At 45.6% G+C, this 23,580-nt stretch overlaps 1 protein-coding gene across 4 annotated transcripts in view; it reads left to right on the top strand.

Annotated features, from left to right (window-relative positions):
- MDGA2 (MAM domain containing glycosylphosphatidylinositol anchor 2) overlaps positions 1-23,580 on the top strand; it is a 1,595,858-nt gene that overhangs the window by 1,519,646 nt on the left and 52,632 nt on the right. For all 4 annotated transcript variants that reach the window (XM_086937278.1, XM_086937277.1, XM_086937275.1 and 1 more), the window contains one exon: positions 10,384-10,539. In XM_086937278.1, the coding sequence (XP_086793404.1) occupies positions 10,384-10,539 (156 nt within the window). The remainder of the gene's footprint in view (positions 1-10,383; positions 10,540-23,580) is intronic.

Raw genomic sequence — 23,580 nt, 5'->3', positions numbered from 1 at the left:
TAATTTTAAATGTTGCCTTTCTTTTACAGATATAAAAATCTACTTTCACAAATAAACTAGATTTTTTATGGTATCAAAATATTTTTTAAGCAAGTGTCATGCTACATTTACAAAATATCTTTCATTATATACATTCATAATCAATCTTCTATGTGAAAGTACCAGATTATATTTACAGTGACAATCAAAATATGGTAGCTTTTTATGGTAGGGACAGATTTCCTTTATTATTTAGCAACATACTTTTATACAGTTATTATCCAAATCTATGAGCCTACATGGAACACTTATGAGTATTCTAGCTACTGTAAAAAAACATATTTTTTTTACATGTAGAGCACTTTTCTCTGATATGTGCTACTACAGTGTTTTAAACACAAGCCACAAAGTACACAATGGTGTACTTCAAATCATACCTCTTTAGTCATGTAGTGGACAGTGTAAATATACACTGCAGTCCATAAGCAAAATTTTACTTCTACACAACTGGGGCAATTTCTGCCCCTACTTACCATGTTCTAACTCCCAAACTTAAATAATCCATTTGTGACCTAATTTTATAGAAACTGAATACCCACATTAGCCTGTTTCTGCAGGGATAAGTTCAGGTTTTCACATTGAAATTGTACTATGAGGTGCTGGTTTATTAACTTTGAGAGTAGTGATACCTTACTCCCTCACCCCCAGTAAACAAGCTAGGGTCTCACAGTTCCAAATTGAATGCATTGAACAAGTCTGAGTTTTAAAATAGTAAGTATGGTTACCTATTCCTTTCCAAGTCAAATCTCACTCACAGTAGCCCAGATAACCAGAGCAGTGACCTGGATGTGTGTCTTCCAGTTTCTCTGGGTCAATCATGGTGCATTATGTGCAACTAGCAGGATGAAGGAAGTGTTGATTCTAGACACAGGCCCATAGGAACCTTACATTGTACTGAGTGGAGGACTTGTCCACTGTTGGATGTTTTAAGTGCAGGGATGTTTGTGATGCTTCAAGGAATCGTGGAGGGCATTAGATTCTGATTTATGGGCTCTGAATTTGGTGTCTCAAGTTTCTGTTGTCTCTTTCCGACTTAGGTGTACATGTTAGTGCTTGGCCACAGAATTCAGAGCAGAGTGTGTGTCTGAAGCTAAACTTGGCATATAATCTTCCCAAAAAAGCCATTGTTCCACCCAGCGCGTTGAAATTAGATTTGGTTACATTCAATTGTTGTCAGATTCTTCTAAGTCACAAGAAGGTTCAGATTCATCATAGATAAAGGATTTTTGTACTCTTCTCTACATCATTCCAATGATTCATTCTGGAGATTTTCTCCTGTAATTGGATGTGCAGGATTCAGAGTTCCATGGTCTACTGAACTGATGAGATGAGTGGAGAAGTGTGGCTCAATGGTTAGAGCGGCAGACCTTGATGCAGAGGTCTAGCCCGGGACCAGGGCTCAATTCCCTGCCTCGGCGGGTCTTGGGCTCAAAAATTCCACGGACCTGATAATTCTCGCCTCGGTGCCTATTCCAATCATGGAGTCCAACTCTGGGCAATAGCTTGCTTAATCTCCACAACGGCCCCCACAACGCTAAGGATGCCTGACCTCCACCTTGGGGGTGCCCAGGAGTGGACACCTCACAGGGAAAGCCAGGATGGGTTCCACAGCAGTATTCGTACAAGCGCCTTGAGACTCTTGCGGGTGAGTAGTGCGCTATACAAGTATCAATTTACATTTTACATCTGTTGTCTCCACATTGTATCTCCATGTTAAGTTTGTTGTCATGTTATTTGGTACAAAGATAGTTCCCTGGGTGTTCATAAAGGTCTCGGCCCCATTGGCAAGGTCATTTCATTTTGAGGGAAATCATGTCTTTCTCTACCTAGATAACTGTTAAAATGGGATCTGTTCTTGGTGGTTATGCAATGAGTCTGTAAGGTGCTCGATCTTCATAGGTTGTGCATCAACTAGAGGACATTCCATTTCACTCCTTTTCAATCACTCAAATTCACTGGGACTCTGCTCCTGACTTCTGTGGGAAAGATGTTGCATCTGAATATCAGTGTTTTGCCATTGCAAGCAGTTCCAATATCCCTGGTCCAGTCCCACTCTCCTATAATGGAGACTTAGCTGCAGATGCAGTACAGTTGGCTGACTTTTGGCCACTCCGCATTACATTTGTAACACAGAGTTTCAGCTAAACTCTACCATCACTGGATGGCAACGTTTTTTCTTGCATGGGGCTCGCTAACAGTAAATTGGCAAGAACAAGCAAGATTTGGCATCCCCAGGGAGATTTTCAGTCGCTAGGTGAGCATCTGGTGAGATTTCTCCAATGCGGATGGTTGTAGGGGGTCACGATCATTCACAGTCAGAAAGCTAGCGTTGATGTAGAAAATCTACTTGACCAGCAACACAATCAACTTGAGAAGCAGTGCCCTCTGGCACTTGTGCGGTGTCATTCACAGTTTTTTTCAGCAGGGAACAAGCATCCTGTACTAAATCACAGTGCGAGCAGCAGGATGTGCAAAATTCTGCCCATTCCCCGAATTTAGCGGATTCTTGCCGAGTTTTTTTGTAACTCCATGGAATTCCACAGAGTGAAACTCTAAAAGTTCCTCCCAGGCTTGATATAGAGTCACAGGGCTTCAATGCCAGGGTCATATCACCACCTGAAAGCTCTTTCTCCTACCTCCTTAGTCAGTGGGACCCATCTTAGGGTCTCTTCACATTATTTCTACCAGTGGATGTCCATCGTCACCTCATATTATTCTGGAGGCTGCGGAATCCAAACTTGATGAAGAAGGTCTCATTAAAAACTGCATTCCCATGGTCATTATGGCCAACACCAGTGCAGCCTGATGGACAGCCACGTTGGGGTAATTTGGATGTTTTTGAATGGAATATATTAATTCCTTCAGCTGGAAAATTTGGAATGGTACTTGGCCAGGTCAGCAAATTTTTTTCGCTATCCCTGGATGTGGTTTTGTACAGGGAAATGTGGATCTGAAAGTAGATACTATCATTTGAGCGCTCTAGTGTTCTTACCTGTACAGCATTTCAAGAGAGGTTTTCCAGGATCCATGCAGGAGGTTCAGGACTCCCTCTCTAGGACTTTTTTCTTCCTGGGATAAAAGGTTGGTTCCCCAATTCTTCTCCAGATTCCTTCGTTTTGTGTAATGGGGTTGATGCTCTGCATGTCCAGCGGCTGATGGGTTTTCTATATGCATTTCCTCATGTATCTCCCCTCCCTCAAGAATTACATACTTTCTGGAAAGTGGATGAGATTCTACTGCTGGGTTCTTGGTGTATGTGTTGTATGTGGTTTCCCTTATTGCTTGATCTGGCTGTGGGTGTCATTTCAATTTTCACTCTCAATCCATCCCTGCTGAGGTTCCTGGTACTGTGCCATTTTCAGTTGGTGTTATAGAATTTGCAGACTGAAAGGTTATGTTTATAGCATATGGGTCTCAATTATGTGTCCGCTAAGACTGTTTTGGGTTCTCACAGGCACAATTGAGGCATACTCACACTCATCAATGGCTTTTGTTCCAGGGTTAATGCCTTTCAAAGAGCTTGAATACACCTTGCTGTCCTTCCTTAGCATTTTAGATTTTTTCTTGGATCGTTTCGATATGGGACTGACTGTCCTCACTTTGTAGATCCAGTGGGTGAGTAGTCGGGCCTTTGAAGATTCATGGGGTGCCTTTGATAAGATTGACTCTCTGGTTTGTATGCAATTCAGAAGATTTGTTTTACTCAGTGCTCATAGAGTACTGTTGGTTGCTGCTTGGAGAAGTGTTAAGGGTTTTCAAAGACCCTCTTTTCAAGCTATTGAAAGACATCTTCTTGGAACTATTGTCTTGCAAGCTGGAGTTTTTGGTGGCAATCTCATCCCTAAGTCATCAGTTGGATTTTGGGCCACTGGTGCATACTAATATTTTTTTCTGGGCCTCACAGATTCTTTAGTTCTTCTGTTCATCTGGAAGAGAATATTGTGTTCCTAAGTGCTACTGTAGGCAGAACAGGGATGTTTTGAGGTACTTGGATTATTGAAGATGTGGGCTTGAACCTTCTGGGGCTACTCTTAACTACTGGTTTTTGGCTCTTACTGCTTGGGCTTTCGATGTGACTAATGGTGATGTTACTCTTTTCTTTCGGGTCTCTCAAGAGGGGGATAGTGGTTCCTGGGCATTGGCCACTGGTTCACCCTAATTACTGTATTAAGGGCTGCCACCTAGAGTTCTCTCTCTACTTTTGTCGCTCATCTTTTTTAATTGGTTCATGCCGATTTTGTCTTGAATATGTTGAGGTCAGTTCTGTCAGCCATTAGTGTGTCCTGAGCTTTTTACTCTTTACTGGAAATAAACTTTTGTGGGAGTTGCATCAAATCTATTGTCTTCTAATCCTTCTTCAGAATATTGACTTGGGTTTGTTCTCTAGTATTTATTGAATGTTGTAAGAAATACAGAGGGAGAGGTATTAGTTTCATTACTGCATTACAATCTTCTCCGTACCACTCATGCTCTCCTCAGTCCTGCAAGAACTGTGGGCTGAACGAGGGTCAGTGCTGACGTGTTCGAGATGCACATAAGTCTCTCACTCCTTTTATAGTAACTCCCTCAACATTATCTGATGAGTGTAAGTGAAACTCAGAAACTGGGGCTTTCTGAAGTCTGCTGTGGGCCAAAAGGCCTCACATATATAATGAATGGTACGAGCAACAGAACGCAAGAATAAAGCTGATTCTAATATCTAATCCAACCATTTCCAACAGCTGCCCAAATGTTTGATTACCACATGAGATACAGACAAGTGATGGATCAGTGTTGCTTGAAGCATAAATTGGAGACATTCTGATTTAAATTACATCAAATGTTTACATTTGTTATTAGTGCAAATGGCACGAGTGATATTGCAATAAAACATTAGCAAAATGGGATTGCCATCAAAGTCCCATTCACTTTTCCAAACGTGTGCAAGATTGGCCTTTTTTCGACATGTTATCTCTCGCTTGCAGCATAAAGTTCATCAATTGCAGATTTGCAGGATGAGACATAATTTGTCTCATTTAAACGACATTGTTTAAAAGCAATAGGAGGTATGCGGTTTGTAGCATTCAGTTAGATTGCAATTTAGGGATCTGAAAGTACAGCTGATTTTCAGGTATGAGCCTTATTTTTAGATGCCGGTTGGTGATTTGACATGCATTTTCCTACTAGATAATCACTCAGCCTCTCACCACTGAATGGGACTAAGCGAGGCAATCAATTTCGTAAATGTTAATTGGGAGTGAAGGAGGGTTATTTAAAATAGAGTGAATACCTGGGAGAAAAGGGAGGTGAGACTATTTTTACCGAAGTGCATCTGTACACTGGATCAGAATGTGCATATCAGACAAGTTTGCAGTAGATACAATTTTGTAAATGAGATTTTAAAGCAGAAAATGGTTTTCTATAGGTCACCATAATAGTTTAAAGAGTTTCACTTTCATCTTTTCTCATTAAAAAAAGATTGAATTCTTTTCTTGCAAGTACTGGACAGTAAAGTAAGCAATTCTGAATGTTAATCGCATTTTAACAATGGGGGTTAAAAGGTAACAATGTCTTATATGCTTATCGAACACATAATTGGAATAAAGCCCGCTGCACTTTTCGTGCTCCTTGTGAGAGAGATGTCCTTAAAATGTGCCTGTCGTTTGGTGCCTGCGATAAATAATACATTGGCGATCAGTTGTCAGCTCGAAACATTATGTTTTTTATGTTAAAGTTCCTTTTTGGAAATTGCATTCTCGGTATGTCTTTTGAACAGCAAAGTGTGATTTGATTGGACGATGTATGAAGGACACTTAGGTCCTCATTTATGAGGCTGTGCGTCACTTTTTGTGACGCACCAGTGGTGTAAAAATTGCGCCTTGTTGCGCCATATTTACAAAGTGACACATATAGGTAGATGCGTCACTTTGTAAACCTCTGCCCCACATTATACCTGCGCCAGGTATAATGTATGCAAGGGGGGCGTTTTGACGCAGGAAAGGGTCATGGAAGTGACGCAGTGAAATCTATAAGATTTCACTGCACCATTTCTTGGCAGCTAATGCGTCAAAATCTGACGCAGGCACTAACAACATGGGAGTTGCCCATGTGAAAGTACACATTGCTGGAGTTGAGTCACTTTTGTGACACACTCCAGCAATGCGTCACCTTTGCGCCTACAGATACGTCAGAAATACTGACGTATCTGTAACTCCTTGCGACATGATGCGTCAATCATGTCGCAAGGAGTGTGCACTGAGAAGTGACGCATCGCTGCTTTCACGCATCGATGCGTCATTTCTCATGAAAGAGGCCCCTAGACTTTTTGGGTCTAACTTCTCAGGCAAAGAGCGATGGAATGAAATGGCGAATGAGATGAAGTCCTACAGCACTCTTTTTGAATTTAGTGCCATGTAATGTGTCGGTTACAATTAACATTGGGTATTGATTTCCCAACATACTGAGGTAATGGCACATAGGTCTGGATTGGAGAGTGGTATATATTTTATTACCTATTTATTTGTTTGTTTTCTTTGTATATAAAGTTTTGTGGTACATGGCCTTAGGCTATGAGAACTAATGCACTGTATAACAAACAAATTGGGGGCCTGTTTACAAAGATATTCATAAACCAAAAGATTTCGGGAATTTCTTCTTAAGTAGATGGGATTTCTCCTTGCTTTATTCTGTGAAGTTTAAAATTCTGCATGGGTAAATGCCATTACATTCTTGCAAATGCACTTTTTCTCAGACACATTAATTGTTGTATCCTTTTCCTTCACACAAGTGAATCTCTGACCGTTTTTAAGGTGGAATATGTCAGAAAATAGTCAGTTAAATTTTCAGAATCCACAAACCTTTCAGCACTTTCCATCCTAAAACTTCCACTCCAAATCTCTGGAATAAGGAGCAGTTCTGCGTTAAATAATGTGGATATGATTACGAAGCTGTGCTGTTTTATGATTCAATGTCCTGCTTTGTAAATTGTTCGCATCATTAAGTCCACGTGCTCCACAGTGAGGCTTAGCACAGCTCTCTGGGTCAGTGAGTGAAAGTGTGAGGCATAAGTACAATTCATGTAGAACATTAAGATCAGGCACTGGCATAGCAAGGGGGTGCTGGTGGGGTGGTGGTCTGCCAAGACATCATTGGTCTCATTTATGAGGCTGTGCGTCACTTTTACGCCGCCAGTGCGTCACTTTTTGTGACGCACCATTGGCGTAAAAAATGTGCCTTGTTGTGCCATATTTACAAAGTGACGCATCTAGGTAGATGCGTCACTTTGTAAACCCCTGCACCACATTATACCTGCGCCAGATATGATGCATGCAAGGGGGGCGTTGTGACGCAAGAAAGGGTCGTAGAAGTGACGCAGTGAAATCTATGAGATTTCACTGCGCCACTTCTAGGATGCAAATGCGTCAATATCCTACGCCTGCCTCACAGCAAGCATAAGACTGGCGCAGGCCCTTTCACACGGGGCTTGCCCCATGTGAAAGGACACATTGCTGGAGTTGCGTCACTTTTGTGACACACTCTAGCAATGCGTCACTTTTTCACCATACAGATACATCAGAAATACTGACGTATCTGTAACTCCTTGCGCAATGATGCGTCATACTGTAAATATGACGCATCATTGATGTCGCAAGGAGGGCGCAATGAAAAGTGACGCATCGCTGTTTTTACGCAGCGATGCGTCACTTTTCATAAATGAGGCCACATGTATTTTGGGGGCGGCACCCCCCTTTTGTAACACACGGCTGACGTGGCGGCAAACGCAGGGATCACCAAGGGCAGCAACGCTACATAAGCTGAAGTTACTCGGATGATTAATCGGCTCACCGGAATGTTAAAACTGGAGAGCTCACGAGTCTGTTGCTTAGCTGAACAGAAACGTGTTATTACAGAAAAGTTTGAATTGCCGGTGTATCTCTCAGCCAGGGATTGAATGTACAACAGCAGGTAGTACAATGACCTAGATAAACAGCCATGGATGGCAGGGAAGGAAACAGCTGCAGCCCATGCAGTTAAGAGTGGTGGGGCCAGGTGGGGGGGATTTCGACAGACGACGACATAGGAAAATGTATTATTTATTTATTTTCCCTTGTGGGTGTAAAATGAAATGAAATGAAATACCAGCATTTATAAAGCGCTCAGCTACCTCCAGAGAGGTGTCCCGGCACTGAGGGTTGTCAGGAAGATTAAGCAAGCTATTTCCCAGAGTCACAAGGTGTTGGGCAAACCTGCCGCCGGTGATCGAACCGCGAACCCCTGTGTTCCGGAGTCAGCCGCTCTGGCTGCTGCACCACACCTCTTCCCATTTGTATGTTGAATCCCCCTCACCCGCCCCCACTGCCTTACGACTCTTACCGGCACGGTTCGCGGTTGGAAGGAAGAGTCAGTGTTGATGAACTGCAGCAGCACAGCAGATGGGGCCTTATCAGGTGGGCAACATGGACAATTTGTTGAGCCCTACCCAACAGCTTTATGCCACAAAAAGGAAGCAATCCCTCTTATTTGAAAGGAAGAGCAATTACGACTGATATTCGAATTGTATATGTCATCCCGTCCATTAATTGTACAGATAGCAAAAGTGTCTAATAGATATTTGTGAGCCATCATCACACCACCACAAAAAACAGGATTTTGAAAGACAGCTACAAGCATAGACCCATATCCCGCATTTTTTGATACACTACACTTTCTGTTTTTATTGCCCCACCAGAGGTCTGTCTAACATCATGACATTACAGAAAACCAATAGTCAGCCCTAAAGTAGGGTCCATTTAAAATATATGTGTGTGTACTGATGCTGAGTTGAACCAATACATCAGGCTTAATTTTTAGTGATTGACTTGGAGGTATAGGTGTGTATCTTTCACTCATTTAGAAAAATACATTATTATATTTTGAAAAAAATAACTATTTGTTACATCACTAACATATTATTTCACAAGGACATCGCTATTACATAGTGATATAATTTATTTTTAGTTTAGTTATGGCACTATGTGGCAAGATAGATGCGTTTGCAAGAATAAAATTACAATTTCAGACAAGGTGACCCAGTGACAAAATGGTTCCCTTTGGGCTTAGCATCAATTAGTTCGAGGTCACTAACTCACACTCAGTTCTAAAGAAATACTAACTGGTAAAAATTATTATGGCTGAAATGAGAAATAGCTTGTGAGTTACTTTACTACCATGTGTAAAGTTAATACGGTACAAAAAAACTCCTCTGGTGAGCCTGAGGCGGAGACCTCACAAACATCGGGGGTGCATAGGAGGTTCACTGATCAATAGAGGATGTGGATTTTGTAATAACATTTGGGCTAACACTACTTTATATCTACTTCCCTCTAGAGATGACTTCATCAAGGGTCGTATTACACAAGGTGCCCCAGGGGCGCAACAGGAGCACTTTGGTATTACAGAAGGGGCAGCAAACACTTCTGTGGCCCCTTCTGTTATTCTGAAAGTGCTAGCGCACATACAACGCCAGCACTTTCTCAAGACGGCATGGCATGCCTTCATTTGCATGGGGGTGCACCCCCATACAAATGAGGAAATCCCTTTCCCTCTGCGCCCGTGCCGTATTACAGACGCAGTCGCAAAGGCAAAGAAGCTCTAAGGAGTCACACTGACATTGCACCACCTAGTGGCTCACTGTTAGTGCGCGCCTTGAGAGCAGCCCTATGGATTGGGGAAAGGGTATTCATGGAGCCCCCAGATATCCCCTTGCAGGGACTGCACCCGCCTGCAAGGAGAGCTCTAATCCCCTTTCAAATTGCAGGTGTGTTGCCGCCTGCACTGTGAAAACACTGAGCTCCTACAAAGCAGCCGCTCCGTTTTTCAGGTGAATGTGCTGCCCCCAGGGCAGTGCGAGTTTGCGGCTGCCCTGGGGGGCAGCGCATTCTTTGTAATATGATGCACTTTCCCTGTTTGCGCCAGGCCCACCTGTTTTAAGGTGCGCCAGGTGCAAACAGGGAAAGTCCGCCCTTTACATGATAGGACCCAGAAGTCCACATGATTGCACAATTGTGATTTTATGTTGATATTTAGAATGTCCTTCTCAGGTCTTCAATAGACTCTGAATGCTTTCTTTTTTTATGAAGTGCTGTTTCATGCATGGTCCTGCTCAACTGGGGTTAGAATAGAAAAATAGATTGGGGCTTTTATGGTAATGGGGATACTTTGGTCAAAGGTTGTTGTGTTTGTACACATTTTTGTACGCACTATGTTGAGCAAAATGAAAAGTTAAAAAGAAGAAAAGCTAGAATGAATTTCAAAATGTCTTCTTTAAAGTTTTTTTGTATTAGAAATGTGCATTCTCTGAAATCAGACTTATTGATTTATTTGCAGGAGAGTTTCACTGTGGATTTGAAGATGCGAGCATATGTCTGTTTACTCAAGATGATACAGATGTTTTCGATTGGACCAGACAAAGTGCCATAACAAGGGACACCAAATATACCCCAAATACCGGACCAAGCACTGATCGCAGTGGCTCCAAGTATGGTAAGTGTCGATTTGTGTTCGGAACCCCTAGTCTTCCACAAACCAATAAAACCCTTGTTGACAAAATTATAATACCGTGTAAGTAAGAATTTCTTTTGCATAACTTCTAGTCCACTAACCGTTTTGTAAACAAATTCTATGCCAAGCCATTCAAATTATTGTCCCCTACCCATTTGTCTTTTTTGAGATGACAATAGTGCCCGAAATGAGTTGGACAAAATATTTCTTATTTACTAGCGAGTCTGACATTGTCCGAAAAGCTAAGGAAATTCAGTTAAAATACAATTTCCCCTTCTACTAGTGAGATTTGAAATGTTCCAAACTTACACTTTCTCTGACAAAAACTTAAGGTCATCCTAGAACAGATTTCTAAACATTTGTTCATCTTTGCAAATGTAAACACTTTTCTCATTTACAATTGAAAACCATGGACCGGCTTTTTTATACGCAGGCTTGTCTACTTATCAATTGATTTGGCTTTCAAGAAGATGATGGAAACCCTTGCTGAAGGCAGTGTCACCATGTAGGACAGAGGCCACTTGGTTACAGAGGGCTTCATTTCTTGGGTTGCACAGCATGAATCTGTGTGAGCGAGTCTCAATGAACCAAGGAAGTAAAAAGATTAAGAATAGTATTTTTTCGAAAACCGAAGGTCCAAATTCATTACATTCTAAGCTGGTAGAACTGGGCCCGTAGTAGTGATAGGGTGCGCTGTCTTTGTTTGCTCCACAGTGCACCTTTAAAAAGGCGTGCCAGGTGTAACCAGAAACAATGTGCCCTATTACAATGAATGCGCTTCCCCCAGGGCAGTTGCAAACTCAATCTGCTCTGTGACTGGTGATTCAGTGGAATCTGTATACAAGCCACTCCGTGTTTCAGAGTGCAGGTAGCAACCTAGCTTACTTTAAAGTGGGGACAGAGATACCCTAGTGGTCCAGAGGATCCCCTTTTCACCTTTCCCATGTCTGCTCCCAGGGATCATTTGGCAGTGCATTGTGAGCGCTCCTCCTAAGGGTCTGATTGCCTTTGCACCGCCTCAATACTATGGTGTGGATGCAGAGACAAAGTAAGTCCCTCACTTGCATGGGTCAATCTCCCATACAAATGACGGAATGCCCTCTGAAGATGGTGCTGGCACTACATATGCTCCAGTGCTATCAGTATTACAGAAGGGGCTGCACAAGCATCTTCAGCCCCCTTCTGTAATACCATAGTCCAAAAAGCGGGCACACATGCCCAATGTGCCCCCCGGGGTGTAGGAAGCTGCCTCTCCATGTAGTGTCCTAAAACAAAGTAAACTGTGTAGAGAGTCCAGTGAGTCCCTTATTTTTTTACAGAGGTAAAAGTAAATAATACTAACACTCTATTTCTAGTAGTATGGGCGTGCAGTTAGGATTATCAGAGAGTAGTGCTAATCATTTGTTGTACTCAAAGAGGCAACACATGGACACCCACTCAAGAATAAATCTGAGACCGATTGGCAAAAATAATATTGATTTTCAAATTATTTTTAAGACCAATAATGTTGTTCTACGGTAAGTTCTTTTAAAGGTATTCATTTTTAGACTTTGCAAAATCGGTCACATTTGTGCGCAATTATGTACCATTGACATTGTTGGACTTGGCCCTTTTGGCAGGTTCACCCCTAAACTTTTTGCCTTTTGATGTGACCTGATACTAGTAGTTTTTGGCTTCTGTGCACTTTAGCAATGTGTCGCAGTGTAAAGTGCGTGCATACTCTGAGTGCGTGTGGTGAGAGTGACCTGCTTTCCCATAGGAAAGCAGGTCACTCGCAGATATGTGTCCATAGTAATTCCTAGTGTGAGAGGAGTGCAGGGGCGAGTTTGGTATGTGCGAACTCGTGAGAATAAATGCTGCGCAATGGTGTGCGCAGATTTATTGTGACTGGTGGAGAAGTGCCACTTTTAGAAGTTGGCACTTCTGTGTGCTGTGTGTCTGCCTGCCTGATGTGGAATGCATGTCTGGCTTGTGATTGACAGGGGCTGGATGGTGTCCTTGGCTCCAGGAGCCAGGCTGGGTCTGCCCTGTGGTGAAAAGGGAGATCTGCATGTAGATGGGAGGGAGGATCGCACCTGGGACCTGAATAGGGCTGTGCCTTCCCTCCACAATGCTGGCCCTGCCCCCTGTGGTGTGTCTGAGCTCCTAGCCCCCACCTGACAATGGAGAGATGAGCTGAGCACAACAAAGTGCTCCAAAGCTCCCCCCAAACCATTTGCATCTGGTTTTCCCCCAGCCCTGTGCTGTGTGACAAAGGGAAAGGGGTGTTTAAATGTAGGGGCTGTGATCTCAGTGTTTGTTGTGCTGATCCTGACGCTGGGGGCTGCTGCTGCTGGGCTCCAGGAGGAACCGCCACAAGGGACTGCCTCCCTGCTGGAGGGCCCTGTGTGCTGGCCTGCCTGAGCCCAGCCTTGTGCTCCCCCTTCCTCCTGAGGAGATTCCCCTGGATTTGGGACTTCACCTTTGGCCTTGGGAGCGCTTTGCTTTTATTGTGGATAGAGCTGGGTTTTACTTTTTGAGCGCTGTGTCTCCCTGTCCCTAAGGGCTCTTCACTTTTGTTTCAGGGAGCACTGGTGGCCTCAGCACAAATCTGCAAAGTGTTTTGAGGACTTCGGCAGGTGCCCACCCTGCATCTTTGCTGGTTTTTGATCATACTTAAAAAGTGGGTGCCCACCCCGCATAATTGCCGCTTGTTTGGTTTGTTTTTGAGCGGGTGCCCACCCCACTCATTCTTTGATAATTGTGTCCTAGCGGGTGCCCACCCCGCTTTATATTACAAATCAAGAGGGAGCCTACACCTCATCTGCCCCGTATCACCGCCGAGGCCCGGGACAGCAGAGAAACGATGCCGCAACCCGGGAAACCCAGGAAGTCAGGCAGCCTCAGAGGAGACATGGGCGGGGCTTAATCAGGAAGCTGCGGGAGCCTACCCCGCGCTCCTGCGTGTGCCCGTGAAGCCGCCGGGAAGAAAAGCGAGCAGAAGTGTCTCTGTGGGTGTGGCGGAGGACGGGAGCCCACCCCGTCTCCGCAAGACACCGCCAGAAGCCCCGCTGGCTTCCCATTGAAGCCCCGGTCCCAGAAGAGGGACCGGGCAAAGAGGAGTCCCCGCTGAGAGAGAGCCCGTGAGTGAAGCCGGCTGGTCGAGGAAGTGAAGTCAAGGCACCACGACGGTGCCTCTCTTCCCAGAGCAGCCTCAATTGAGAGAGGGCTGCTCCAACAGGAGCAAGAGGTGCCTGAGCAGCCCCGTCGTTGTGGGCCGCTCCAACACGGGGCACAGTTGTGTATCTTTAGAACCTGTGTGTGGTTCCATCGGAGGGAGTGTTATTTAAATTGTCCGTGCGCTCCAACCTGAGGCAAGTCATTAGGAAGGTCTCGGTGGTTCCAGAGGGTACATAGTGCCAGGCTTCATTTTCAGATACCCAACTGCCCCACCAGACAGAGGGCAGCTGCAACATTTAGGGCCCAATTGTTTTCAGGGCACAGTGGTGCCAATGCTCCTTCCTTGAGCTGCCCCGCCTGCCAGAGGGCCGCTCCAACGTTGTCGTTTTATCTTAGGGCGCATTGAAAGCCCATGCCTGTTTTTTCCAGCTGCCCAGCAAGTAGGCGCCCAGTTCTTTGGGGGCATGGTTGAAGTTAGGAGTGAGACCTACTCCTTTGACCTCATCCATTCCCAGCTGCCCAGCAAGTAGTGGGCAGCTGCCACGTTTATGCCTGTGCAGATTGCGCACCCTTGACTTTCGCTGCCTAGGCAGCTCGCCCTGACTTTTGGGACATAGGGCATTTGAGGCCCTTTTTGGATGGTCCGTTGGCCTGGGGCCAGTTTTCAGGTGTTGTGCCCCCGCTTGGGGCACACTTTGTTTGATGGTAAATACATAATGTATTTATACTGTGATGCCTATTGCGTGATGTGGCTTAGGCCTAATGTGATTCTTGTCTCAGGTGTTTATGCCTACAGTGATTGCATACTGTGTTTGAGCCCTAATATGTTTCAGGTGATTAGTATTGCGTAGTGTGTTCCTACCTTTTACCAGTGGTTACTGGTTGTGTTCTACAATTATTATTTTGTGCTTCAGTTATTCTATATTCTACATCCACTATTTCTACTAAGTGCTGATTCTGACGGTGGTCCATATGGCCCTGTCATGTGTATATAATCCCCTGTAAATACTGCCCAGTGCCAGTTGGCACAGTGTATATGTGTGATCTAATGTGTTTATGGTAATACAAAGGCTATTTTTATATATAAACTTGTGTGGAGTTCCTTTTTGTGGTGTGTCTAGTGTGTTGCTGCTGTGTGTGTGTGTGTTGCGCAAACGCTTTACACATTGCCTCCGGGATAAGCCTGACTGCTCGTGCCAAGCTACCAAGGGTGTGAGCAGGGGTTATCTTGGCGTGTAACTCCCTTGCCCTGACTAGAGTGGTGGTCTCTGCCTGGCTTTGGTACAAGCCTTAGCCAACCAGAGAAGATAGGGCAGTATGCATCAAGATATTCTCACAGGTCAGGAGCAGGCAACCTGGGGAGGCGATTTCGGGACAGCTGGGCCATTCACAAAGTAGGTCTCAGGGGTCTTTATATGTCTTCCCTGTGCACTTGCAATATCCAAGAATGGCTCAAATATTGTAGAGTCATATCTGCTTATGCAGATATGTCCACACATGGGATATAGTGCACCTTAACTAACAGCTGTAAGGCTTTCAGTAGGGATGACTTACCTTTAACTCATGCTCAAAGCTGTGTGCCATGTCGACTCTGCACCAAGACATGCAACATGCAATGTCAGTTTGCATAGTCTTGGTGAGGGGTCTCTGGGGTGGCACAATTTGTGCTGCAGCCCTAGTGTACCCTCTTCAGTGCCCATGCCCTAGGGACTAGTGGTACCATTTACTAGGGACTTACGGGGATAGCAGAAGTTGGAAAAGAGATCTGGCCCTGTGATCCTGGATAGCAGGGACCTAGTGCGTATATAGTTTTGAATTCACTTCGGGCATCAAGCAAAAAGTGGGGACTGACCATGCCAAAAAAGGCTTTTTCCTACATGGGGCACTATCTGTAATATTTTAATCATATGTTGGTGAAACTCAGACAGATGTTTCCGATTATCCATGACCTGCCGCTCCCATTGTGCAAGGTAAGCTTTGTGCTCACACCTTCCTGATCATCTAAATGTGGTATAGGAAATTTGATATTACAATATATTGGCAATGGACATAGGGCAATGCTGACAGTTATCAAAGACTTGGAGCCGGATTTTGTCATCTTTCTATTTTTTGTATCAGGGAATGCTTTTGACAAAGGCAAACATTTATTTTGAGGGACAAAACTTCTGAACTGTGATATTACGCTAAGCAGCTCATTTTATCATAACACTTGAGCTGCAATATCATTTATGGAAACCAAAAGAGTGAAAGGCGTGAAATAGCTTTAAATACATATTTTGGTGTTCTGCATATCTTTATTATCAAAGAGAAAAAAACATAATTTGATTTCCATGTGCTAAAAAAACAGTACACACATTGATTACCCTCTACTAGAGCAGTGAGTAAGAATGGGAAGGGCCATTTAGAGTTTGGCAAACAGGGCCAGAGTGGGAATCAAAAGCAGCCTTGGCAAAAAAACTCACAAGCCCTGGCCCACGTCTTCTCATGTTCTCTCTTTCCATCCATTCTCTCTTTTTTCTCTTCCCCCTCTTCAATATATTTCTCTGTACCTCAACTCCCTACCTCTTTTTCTCTGTCTCGTCTGCTTTCTGTGATTGCTGCAGTTAACCTCAGGGAAATGGCCACAGAGGAACCAAGGGCAGCCCTGAGCTTTTAAAATAAGCCTCCAAAGGAACCAGCCGACCAGGTAAATGCCCGGTGGAATAAAAGGCCTATCTGGCCCTGCTGAGAACCCTCATAATTTGGTGGATTTCCCAACTCACCAAATTCGTAGTTCCTCCACCCCCTTTATAGGTGGGGAGGCACCAGGTTTTCCCAGGCAGAGCCACTGTGCACATCAAGACCATTGATGTATTTTTTTTCCAAAAACAAACTCCTGCTTTGAGAGTTTGTTTTTGAAAAACAAAACATTTGCCGAGAGGGCAACAAAATCTTCAGGGAAGTACTCTGACTTAAGTGCAGCCACAGCATTTGCTGCAGAGTTGCCCACAAGGGCCTAAAATTCTCCCTTAATTGGCTAACGATTGGTTACAAATTGTATGTAAATGTCAGTCTTATGGCTAAGGAGAGCTTTTGAGGAGAAAGTTTGAGAATTGCTTACACTGACTTCATGAAAAACATATTTTACTACTCGTTTAGGCAGAACTTCACATAAATTATACTCTAGTGATTAAACATATGATGAGTCAATAGATTATGTTGAGAGGGTCAAGAATAACATTGAAAAAAGATAATTTCTACTTTTTCAGATTCTGTCCTTTTCCAAATGTTGAAGGTATAGACCCATGTGTTCAGTTACCTGAATGTGCTAGAATTTGTGATTTTTGTGAACAGAAGTTTAAATTGTCAAGCCAGATTTTATGGATGTAATGAAGCAATCGATTCAACTATGCATGAGAAATGCCATTGACAAATGTGACCACACATGGGTGATTTATTTTACGTACACAAAACTCATAATAGATTCTGCATATGTTTAATCTGTAAACTAATAATGTTTTATTTGTAACAAATATGCTTCTATCACCTGATTGTACACCAGAAAAAAATATATATGTTTGAAATATTAAAGCCTTGGAGCCCGCTGTATTGGGCTCTACAGGGCTTTAAAGGCCCAATCCAGCTTTAGCAACGGAGTGTGCCTTTAATGGCTGATAGAGCCCGCAATGGAGGGCTCCAAGTCTAATATAACATTCTGCCCCTAAAGGGCAGAATATTCTCATTTGTAAAACAAAGGCCTAACAGAGCCTAGGGGAAAGAAATCCCCTCCGGCTCCACAACTTCCGGTCTTCTACCGGGCATTAGAAGACTGGAGCACTCCATTGTTTTCAGTAGAGCGCCCAACATTTCACTGTTATTATAAAATATATGATTCTTGGGCCTAAACCAGAATATGGCTCATTGTCCTGATGTTGACTACTGTACATTCATTACTGGGTATGCCAAACGCAGGCTGGGACAGTGTACCATATTATAGTCAGTCTGTTGTTCAGAGAACAGACGCAAACTCGCGGCGGCACTGTGATCACTGTATTAGACCCCAGATCTCTGGGCTGGGGTGAATTTATGACATTTTTCTGCATTCTGTCCATCAACTGTTGTTTTTGCATTTGTCACCCCGAGTGGGAAGGGAATGCCTAGACATGGGTCCTGTGCTCTCCATGCTACTGGAATCAAGCTATTCATCGAGAAGACCGTCAACAGACAGCTTGCCGCCTTCCTCGAGACGAACGGATCCCTCGACCCCTCACAGTCTGGGTTCCGAGCCAACCATAGCACCGAGACCGCCCTCATCGCCGCCACCGACGACATCCGAGCCCTGATGGACAACAGAGAAACAGCGGCCCTCATCCTCCTAGACCTCTACGCGGCCTTCGACACTGTCTGCCACCGCACCCTAGTGCAGCGCAACAGCAACGTCGGAATCCAGGAGAAGGCACTGGAATGGATCATCTCCTTCCTCGACGGAAGAACACAGAGAGTCCGCCTACCACCGTTCAAGTCAGAGGCCACCGAAGTCATCTGCGGCGTCCCTCAAGGATCCTCGCTGAGCCCCACCCTCTTCAACGTCTACACGAGCCCCCTCGCGGCCATCGCACGCCAACACAACCTCAACATAATCTCCTACGCCGACGACACCCAGCTGATCCTCTCCCTGACCAACGACCCCGCCGCCGCCAGAGCCAACCTGCACGAAGGGATGAAAGATGTAGCCGAGTGGATGACAACCAGCCGCCTGAAACTGAACTCAGACAAGACGGAGGTCCTCATCCTGGGCTCCTCGCCCTCCGCCTGGGACGACTCCTGGTGGCCCCCCGCCCTGGGCACCGCACCCAAACCGACGGACCACGCACGGAACCTGGGTTTCATCCTGGACTCCTCCCTCTCCATGACCAGGCAAGTCAACGCCGTCTCCTCGTCGTGCTTCAACATCCTACGCATGCTACGGAAGATCTTCTGGTGGATCCCCACCGAGACCAGGAAGACCGTCACCCAGGCCCTCGTCACCAGCCGACTGGACTACGGCAACACCCTCTACGCCGGTACCACCGCCAAGCTCCAGAAGAGACTCCAGCGGATCCAGAACGCCTCAGCCAGACTCATCCTCGACATCCCACGAACCAGCCACATCTCCGGACATCTGAGAGACCTGCACTGGCTCCCCGTCAACAAAAGAATCACCTTCCGTCTCCTCACCCACGCACACAAAGCCCTACACGATCAAGGCCCGAGCTACCTCAACAACCGAATCAACTTCTACGCTCCCAAACGCCACCTCCGATCAGCCATCCACGCCCTCGCCGCCGTCCCCCGCTTCCGAAGAGTGACTACAGGAGGAAGGTCCTTCTCCTACCTGGCCGCCAAGACCTGGAACTCCCTCCCTCCCGACCTGCGCCTGACCCAAGACCACCTCTCCTTCAGGAAGAAGCTCAATACCTGGCTGTTCGAGCAGTAACGGCACCCCCCCCCCCCCAAGCGCCTTGAGACCCTACGGGTAAGTAGTGCGCTCTATAAATGTCTTTGATTGATTGATTGATTGAGTGAAACCCCAAAACCGGTCCTAGGATGCTTGTTTTCAGTCCAGGGAGGACCTGGCTTAGCAGTCGAGCTGGACTGCACCCATAAGGCACAGGGGCAGGACTGATTTGTATATGGCTAGGTTCAAACTGGAACGGCATGGTGAGCAAAACACAATGGATTTAGGCCCAGATCTCTGTACTCTGTACTGGGGTGAATGTATGACATTGTTCTGCATTCTGTCCATCAACTGTTGTTTTTGCATTTGTCACCCCGAGTGGGAAGGGTATGCCCAGACATAGGCCCTGTGCTCTCCGTGCCACTGGAATCAAGCTAATCTGCCTGAAGAGGGGTGAAACCCCGAAACCGGTCCTAGGATGCTTGTTTCCAGTCCAGGGAGGACCTGGCCTGGCAGTTCGGTCTGGACTGTTCCCATTGTGTGCAGGGTCAAGACTGATTTGCCTATGGCTGGATCCAAACTGAAATGGCATGGTGAGCAAAAAAACTATGGATTTAGAACCAGATCTCTGTACTGGGGTGAATGTCTGACATTGTTCTGCATTCTGTCCATCAGTAGTTCCTTTTACCTTTCACTTCAGGCAGACACCTGGCCTCAGTTTTAAAAGATGGTAGGATTCCACCCCCCAGCAGGTCAGTGCAGTGAGCTACTGCACCCTGTGCATGGGAGGCAGTCAGGGTAAGGGGGTACACACTGTTGATATAACCCCCGCTCACCCCATTAGTAGCTTGGCACAAGCAGACAGGCTTATCCACAAGGCAATGTGTAAAGTATTTTCCAACACCCACAATAACACTGTGAAACACCAAAAATGGACACCACACAGATAGTTATAAAAAATTAAATTTTTCATCTGAAAATTAGGCAAGACCAAATAACAAAAATGTTCTTTTGGTTCAGAGTTCAGTTTTTGTCAAGGATCTTTGGTAAAGATATAGTCCCAATAGAGGGGACTCAATGATGCAGTTTAAGAACTCACACAGACATCTCAGTGCCACAGCTGGTATCTGAAATGCTGCACTCGGTACCAGCAAGGGACTCTGACCCTCAATATCACCCCTGTTGCCCCTTCTTTGCACAAAGAAACAATCGTAGCGCGCTGCCGGTGTGCTCCTCTCAGGGACTCCCAACCCGTGTAATTAACACTTGCTCCCCTGCACCACTCTTGGCTCCCTCTCCCCACATTGACTTCAATTGCTCAGGCAGAAGTCAATTACCTTGGGCGTGCGAGGAAAGGAGGCCGCCAATTCGTTGTTGCTTCGAGGCCATACAGCTCTCCTAACGTCTCATGCAACGGTTGCAGGGTTAAGCGGTGGGCCAATCCCAGCACGGCTCCACAGGACGAGCCCCCTGTGATGAGTCAACTCTTCTTCTTCACTGGGCCAATCCCAGCATGGCCCCACGGTCGAGCCTCTATTTGCTAGGCACCTCTTCCTCTCGCTGGGCTAATCCCAGCGCGGTGGATAGGTGACGTTGTAGGGGTTCCCGGCCTGCGGCGGTGAACTTGGAAAACGTTACCTTGGTTGCCTAGCAGCCTCTCCCACTAGGACTAAAATGACAGTGCGGTGAAAGTGATGACGTAGGTGGGCCCTGATGCCGCACCAGTGAACTCTGGAATTCCAACGGCAGTGGGTTTCTCTGGCTGGCAGCGGTGATTGCAATCTGCCCGAGATACTTTCGATGAGACAGGGCCAGCGGAAGCAAGATGCCGGCCCTCCCAAGCCCCACTCAGGCCCACAGATTACCGTGCACATCAGGCAGGTGGCATGAAGGGCTCACGCCAGGCCACAGATTACCGTGCAAGTCAGGCAGGCGGCACGAAGGGCCCCACGGTGTTCCAAGCTGCATCGTGCACATAAGGCAGACGGCACGAAGGGCTCCTCTTCTCCTCTTCTGGGAACTTTTGTGACCCTGTGTTCTCTAAACAGGAGACCAGCTCTTCTCATGCCCTTGGAGACTTTAGTCAGACACAGCACACAGCAAAGTCTTGGTTTCAAGCAGGTGGGGGGAAACACAGCACACAGCAAAGTCCCCTTTTTTCTCTCCTTCAGTTGAATCAGCAAAACTGCAGGTCAGCCCCAGAGCACACAGCAAGGGCAGTCTCCCTCCTTAGTTTCTTCAGCTGTTCTTCTTCTGGCAGAGGTTCCTCTTGATTGTAGAAGTCTCTGGCACACTTTTATATCCCTGAGTTTCAACAGGAGGCCAGCTCTTCTCAGGCCCTTGGAGACACTTATTCCTGGACACAGCACACAGCAAAGTCCTTTCTTCAGCAGGTGGGGGGAACACAGCGCACAGCAAAGTCCCCTGTCCCCTTCCTTAGTAGTAACAGCAAACTGTAGGTCAGCCCCAGAAAACACAGCAAGGACAGACTTCCTTTCCAGTCTCTTCAGCTGATCTTTATTGGCAGGGATTCCTCTTGTTGGCAAAAGTGGTCTAATTTTACTGGGGTTTCAGCTCTTACTTTTATACCCCAAAAGTCTTTGTTCTTACATGTGTGAGGGGTCCAGGATCCAGTCCAAACCAATTCTAGGTGCCCTCTGCCATGGCATGTCTTCTTCCTTTGTGAGTGTGGGCCAGGGCTATCTGACGCACAGCAGGAGGTGGAGCCAGCATTGTGGGAGGCAGGCACAGCCCTATTCAGACCCAGGTGTAACCCCTCCCATCACTCCAAATGTAGATAGGTCTATTCAGCTTAGTGCTGACTCACCCAGCCTCCTGGAGCCACCCCAGCCCCAGTCACTCACAAACCAGACAGTCAATACACAAACAGGCAGAGGCACACAGAAAGGTTGAACAGAAAAATAGCCACTTTCTAAAAGTGCTATTTTCAAACACGGAATTTAAAAAACATCTTTCATAAAAGATGCGTTATCAAATTCTGAGTTCAGGGATACCAGACTTCAGCTTTCCATCTTGCTCCTATGGGGAGATATGCAGGTACACATGGGACACAGCATTACCCATTCTATCCTACGGGCAAGATGGCCTTTAATCATGAAAAAACGAAATTGGCAGCATTTCACTATCAGGACATGTTAGGGGTGTCCAATGTGTAGGAAAAGGGAAGGGTCAGGCCTGGCAAGTGTGTACACTGGTCAGGACATTATGGCAGTTAGCAACTGCCCACAGGCACTGCGGTGGCAGGCCTGAGGCACAATGTTAGGGCTACTCATGTGGGTGGCACAATCACTGCTGCAGGCCCACTAGTAGCATTTGAATTACCAGCCCTGGCACACTCAGTGCACTTTACTAGGGACCTACTGGTAAAACAAATATGCCAATCGTTGATAATCAATCGCAACAACAATTTACAGAGAGAGCATATGCACTTTAGCACCGATCAGCAGTGGTAAAGTGCCCAGAGTCATATTGCCAACAACCACAGGTCGGGAAAAACAAGATAGGAAGAAGGAAAAAGTTTGGGGATAACCTTGCAAAAAGGGCCATTTCCAACAAGGCTGGAGTGTCTCTGGTATCCATTTCTCTCCTTCGAATGGTGGCTTTTGGGAGGTGCACTGACTGTGCACCACCTCTATGTGGCATACAATCAGTGCATCCCCTGACAGCTTCTTAGCCATTTCTCCAGTATCTGTAATAAAAGTTTGGTCGTACAGGCAAAGGGTTCCCACATGTGCATGAGTCTATGGCCATGGCCATGGCCCCATGTACATGAGGGTATGCCGCTCATGATTGCACTTCTGCATATCTTATACTAACGTGATCCATATTGCAGGCATCTGCAATCCCTTTTGTAATCCCAAAGTGCCTCCCCATTTGTAATTCCAAAGTCCCTCGGGCACAAACAACTGGTGCACCGACCTGTTGCACCCACAGGGCACTTTCTATCATGCAGCCCCAGTTCTGCAAACATTGACATTGAACTAGTGAATCTACAAACTAAGGAGCATATGCACAGATTTACAAAACAAGCATTCAATAAGGTTACAGGTGCATTCACTGACTGCCCTGTTATATATTAAGAGTTTATTATGATGTCATTCATAATTTCATTTTCAGGATTAGATATGGCTGTCTTGCTGTTCTGGCTGTATACTAGACTAAATGTGTATTAGCTGGGTAATCACAAAGTACAGGTTTAGCATGGAAATGACCCCAAATAATTAAACGTACCTCAGTTATAAATCTTTGTATTATATTACTCGAGGATTTCATACAGTACTCTCACTATTTCACTACTGCAGTATGGAACATTCAAGTCCTAAGTATGTTCTGATAAACACAGTTATGTTTTATTTGTTTGCAAACACATTAACAGTTGAAAAGAATAATAGAATGGTATGCATCATATTACTTTAAATGTAATGGCT

Source organism: Lissotriton vulgaris, chromosome 9, assembly GCF_964263255.1.
Source record: "Lissotriton vulgaris chromosome 9, aLisVul1.2, whole genome shotgun sequence".
NCBI classification, from domain to species: Eukaryota; Metazoa; Chordata; class Amphibia; order Caudata; family Salamandridae; genus Lissotriton; species Lissotriton vulgaris.
The sequence above is the reverse complement of the archived record's forward strand: the minus strand, read 5'-3'. Positions and strand labels throughout refer to the sequence as shown.